Raw genomic sequence first — 4235 nt, 5'->3', positions numbered from 1 at the left:
GCATTGTGTGCTTTGTCTCTTCCATCCTGTATTTTACTCTGCACTCCATGACGGTCTTTCCCCTTTGTTATAGTGTGACCTGGTCTACACCTTCTTCCATCCACTGCCACGAGATGAGAGGGCGGACGGCTGTGACGTCACTGTCCGAGATATTGGTAGGAAGGCATTGTGTGTGGTCACCTCTGTACGTGTCACGGTGGAGGATCTGCATTTATAGATCTCTCTTTCCATTCCAGGACATCCTCCGCTGAGTCCGACATCTGGGAAGATTGAAGGGGAGATGAAATTGTCCATTTCTTATCGGAACGGGACGCTCTTCATAATGGTGATGCACATTAAAGACCTGGTGAGTCCTCAACTGTCCCCTGTCTTCCACCAGAGATCTGTCTTCACATTATCCCCGTTCCTCTCCCCCACCCCTCCCCCCTTAAATCCTAGGCCTAATTTTCTATTATCCATGGCAGGTGGTAGAAGACAGCACAGACCACAACCCTTATGTGAAGACCTATCTGCTCCCCGACCCGCACAAAACATCTAAACGCAAAACAAAGATTGCTAGAAAGACCAGCAACCCCACGTTCAATGAAATGGTGAGTTATTCCCAACGAAGGACTAAGGAGGAAGTATTGATGATGATGGACACATGGGAAGAGGAAGGATAGGGTAGTATTGATGATGATGATGGTGGACGTATGGGAAGAGGAAGGAGGGGGTGGTATTGATGATGGTGGACATATGGGAAGAGGAAGGATAGGGTGGTATTGATGATGATGGACATATGGGAAGAGGAAGGAGGGGGTGGTATTGATGATGGTGGACGTATGGGAAGAGGAAGGATAGGGTGGTATTGATGATGGTGGACATATGGGAAGAGGAAGGATAGGGTGGTATTGATTATGATGGACATATGGGAAGAGGAAGGAGGGGGTGGTATTAATGATGGTGGACATATGGGAAGAGGAAGGATAGGGTGGTATTGATTATGATGGACATATGATAAGAGGAAGGAGGGGGTGGTATTGATGATGATGGACGTATGGGAAGAGGAAGGATAGGGTAGTATTGATGATGGTGGACGTATGGGAAGAGGTAGGATAGGGTGGTATTGATGATGAACATATGGGAAGAGGAAGGATAGGGTTGTATTGATGATGGTGGACGTATGGGAAGAGGAAGGATAGGGTGGTATTGATGATGGTGGACGTATGGGAAGAGGAAGGATAGGGTGGTATTGATGATGATCATATGGGAAGAGGAAGGATAGGGTGGTATTGATGATGGTGGACGTATGGGAAGAGGAAGGATAGGGTGGTATTGATGATGATGGACGTATGGGAAGAGGAAGGATAGGGTGGTATTGATGATGGTGGACATATGGGAAGAGGAGGGATAGGGTGGTATTGATGATGATGGACATATGGGAAGAGGAGGGATAGGGTGGTATTGATGATGATGGACATATGGGAAGAGGAAGGATAGGGTGGTATTGATGATGATGGACATATGGGAAGAGGAAGGATAGGGTGGTATTGATGATGGTGGACATATGGGAAGAGGAAGGATAGGGTGGTATTGATGATGATGGACATATGGGAAGAGGAAGGATAGGGTGGTATTGATGATGGTGGACATATGGGAAGAGGAAGGATAGGGTGGTATTGATGATGGTGGACATATGGGAAGAGGAAGGATAGGGTGGTATTGATGATGATGGACATATGGGAAGAGGAAGGATAGGGTGGTATTGATGATGGTGGACATATGGGAAGAGGAAGGATAGGGTGGTATTGATGATGGTGGACATATGGGAAGAGGAAGGATAGGGTGGTATTGATGATGGTGGACATATGGGAAGAGGAAGGATAGGGTGGTATTGATGATGGTGGACATATGGGAAGAGGAAGGATAGGGTGGTATTGATGATGGTGGACATATGGGAAGAGGAAGGATAGGGTGGTATTGATGATGGTGGACATATGGGAAGAGGAAGGATAGGGTGGTATTGATGATGGTGGACATATGGGAAGAGGAAGGATAGGGTGGTATTGATGATGGTGGACATATGGGAAGAGGAAGGATAGGGTGGTATTGATGATGGTGGACATATGGGAAGAGGAAGGATAGGGTGGTATTGATGATGGTGGACATATGGGAAGAGGAAGGATAGGGTGGTATTGATGATGGTGGACATATGGGAAGAGGAAGGATAGGGTGGTATTGATGATGGTGGACATATGGGAAGAGGAAGGATAGGGTGGTATTGATGATGGTGGACATATGGGAAGAGGAAGGATAGGGTGGTATTGATGATGGTGGACATATGGGAAGAGGAAGGATAGGGTGGTATTGATGATGATGGACATATGGGAAGAGGAAGGATAGGGTTGTATTGATGATGGTGGACATATGGGAAGAGGAAGGATAGGGTGCTATTGATGATGGTGGACATATGGGAAGAGGAAGGATAGGGTGGTATTGATTATGATGGACATATGGGAAGAGGAGGCATAGGGTGGTATTGATGATGGTGGACGTATGGGAAGAGGAAGGATAGGGTGGTATTGATGATGGTGGAAATATGGGAAGAGGAAGGAGGGGGTAGTATTGATGATGGTGGACATATGGGAAGAGGAAGGAGGGGGTAGTATTGATGATGATGGACGTATGGTAAGAGGAAGGAGGGGGTGGTATTGATGATGGTGGACGTATGGGAAGAGGAAGGATAGGGTGGTATTGATGATGATGGACGTATGGTAAGAGGAAGGAGGGGGTGGTGCTGATGGGGGTTATTGATGACGATGATGAACTGTCTCCTCCCCCACCCCCTGCATTCTCTCTGCCCTCATTGCTCACCCCGTGTTTCTCTTCGCAGTTGGTGTATAGTGGATACAGTAAGGAGACTTTGCGGCAGAGGGAGCTCCAGCTCAGCGTTCTCAGTGCCGAGTCTTTACGGGAGAATTTCTTCCTCGGGGGAGTGACGCTTCCACTGAAAGATTTTAACTTGAACCAAGAGACAGTCGGCTGGTACAAGCTGACGGAAGTTCCGTACTTCTGAGTAACTGCTCCGTCATGGACCACATCGGACCAATCCCACACCGAGACCCAGCAGAGGTTCCACAGAGCGGCTGATCTCCAGAGACTTCACCAAGGAACGTTTCTTACACATGGTTGTGACCGATGCTGATGTCGGAGAGCACTGCCTGGACCCTGCGGATAATCTGCTATCTACCCTCGTAATAAGAAGACGGGGCCCCATGCTGCCCCACCATGACCACTAAGAAGCGGTGTCTGTGATGTCGGTTCCCGCCATGACCCACTAATGCCATAACTTGAACAAGTCTTCTCGAGCATTCCAGAACCACTTATAGAGTAAGTGTGACATGACAGCGCCCCCTGGTGATCGCTGTGTGACGTTGACGCCATCTGGTGATCACTGTGTGACGTTGGCGCCCCCTGGTGATCACTGTGTGTTGTTGGCGCCCCCTGGTGATCATTGTGTGACGTTGGCGCCCTCTGGTGATCACTGTGTGACGTTGGCGCCCCCTGGTGATCATTGTGTGACGTTGGCGCCCTCTGGTGATCACCGTGTGACGTTGGCGCCCCCTGGTGATCATTGTGTGACGTTGGCGCCCTCTGGTGATCGCCGTGTGACGTTGGCGCCCTCTGGTGATCACCGTGTGACGTTGGCGCCCTCTGGTGATCACTGGGTGACGTTGGCGCCCTCTGGTGATCGCTGTGTGACGTTGGCTCCCCCTGGTGATCAGTGCAGCTTCGGCACCTTTGCGGCGCACTTGTGGAGTAGTCTGTACAGAGAGCGCTGTTCTGTTTCACATTTGTTGTAAATATTTTCTCATTCATCCTCAAGATCCGCGTTCGCGACATTCACAGACTTAGAATGGCGGCTTCCTGTCAGCCGTCTGTATCCATCACCCGGCAATAACGTCTCCTCTCCATCTGTATATAGACGCAGCGCTCGCCGCTACAATAAACTCTCTCTATGCCGCCGACTTTTATTGCGCTTGCCGCTGCTCCGCGTGCTGTATAAAGGGAATCCGGGAGATAGATGATTATTTTATTATTCTAATGAGCTTAGATGAACCCGCGACAACCAAAGCTCCCGACTTCCGGAGGTTTCCCTGGACTGCGGAGGATTCTATTTTCCTACAAATCACGTCACGTAGTCGCTCCTCCGGATGTAGCAAAATAATCTCAGTGATTACATGTCGTCATCATCG

General features: G+C 49.2%; 1 protein-coding gene across 1 annotated transcript in view; it reads left to right on the top strand.

Annotated features, from left to right (window-relative positions):
- The window catches only part of PIK3C2A (phosphatidylinositol-4-phosphate 3-kinase catalytic subunit type 2 alpha), a gene marked incomplete at its 5' end in the record, with an annotated part of 40727 nt that extends 37625 nt beyond the window's left edge, over positions 1–3102 (top strand). The window contains 4 exon segments of the mRNA XM_018572803.1: positions 74–155; positions 237–346; positions 465–590; positions 2873–3102. Coding sequence (XP_018428305.1) covers positions 74–155; positions 237–346; positions 465–590; positions 2873–3055 — 501 coding nt within the window.
- Between the last annotated feature and the right edge of the window lie 1133 nt (positions 3103–4235).

The sequence above is a fragment of the Nanorana parkeri genome, unplaced genomic scaffold, assembly GCF_000935625.1.
Source record: "Nanorana parkeri isolate BGI_ZX_2015 unplaced genomic scaffold, ASM93562v1 scaffold2136, whole genome shotgun sequence".
Lineage (NCBI taxonomy): Eukaryota > Metazoa > Chordata > Amphibia > Anura > Dicroglossidae > Nanorana > Nanorana parkeri.
This window is presented reverse-complemented; position numbering and strand designations above follow the sequence as displayed.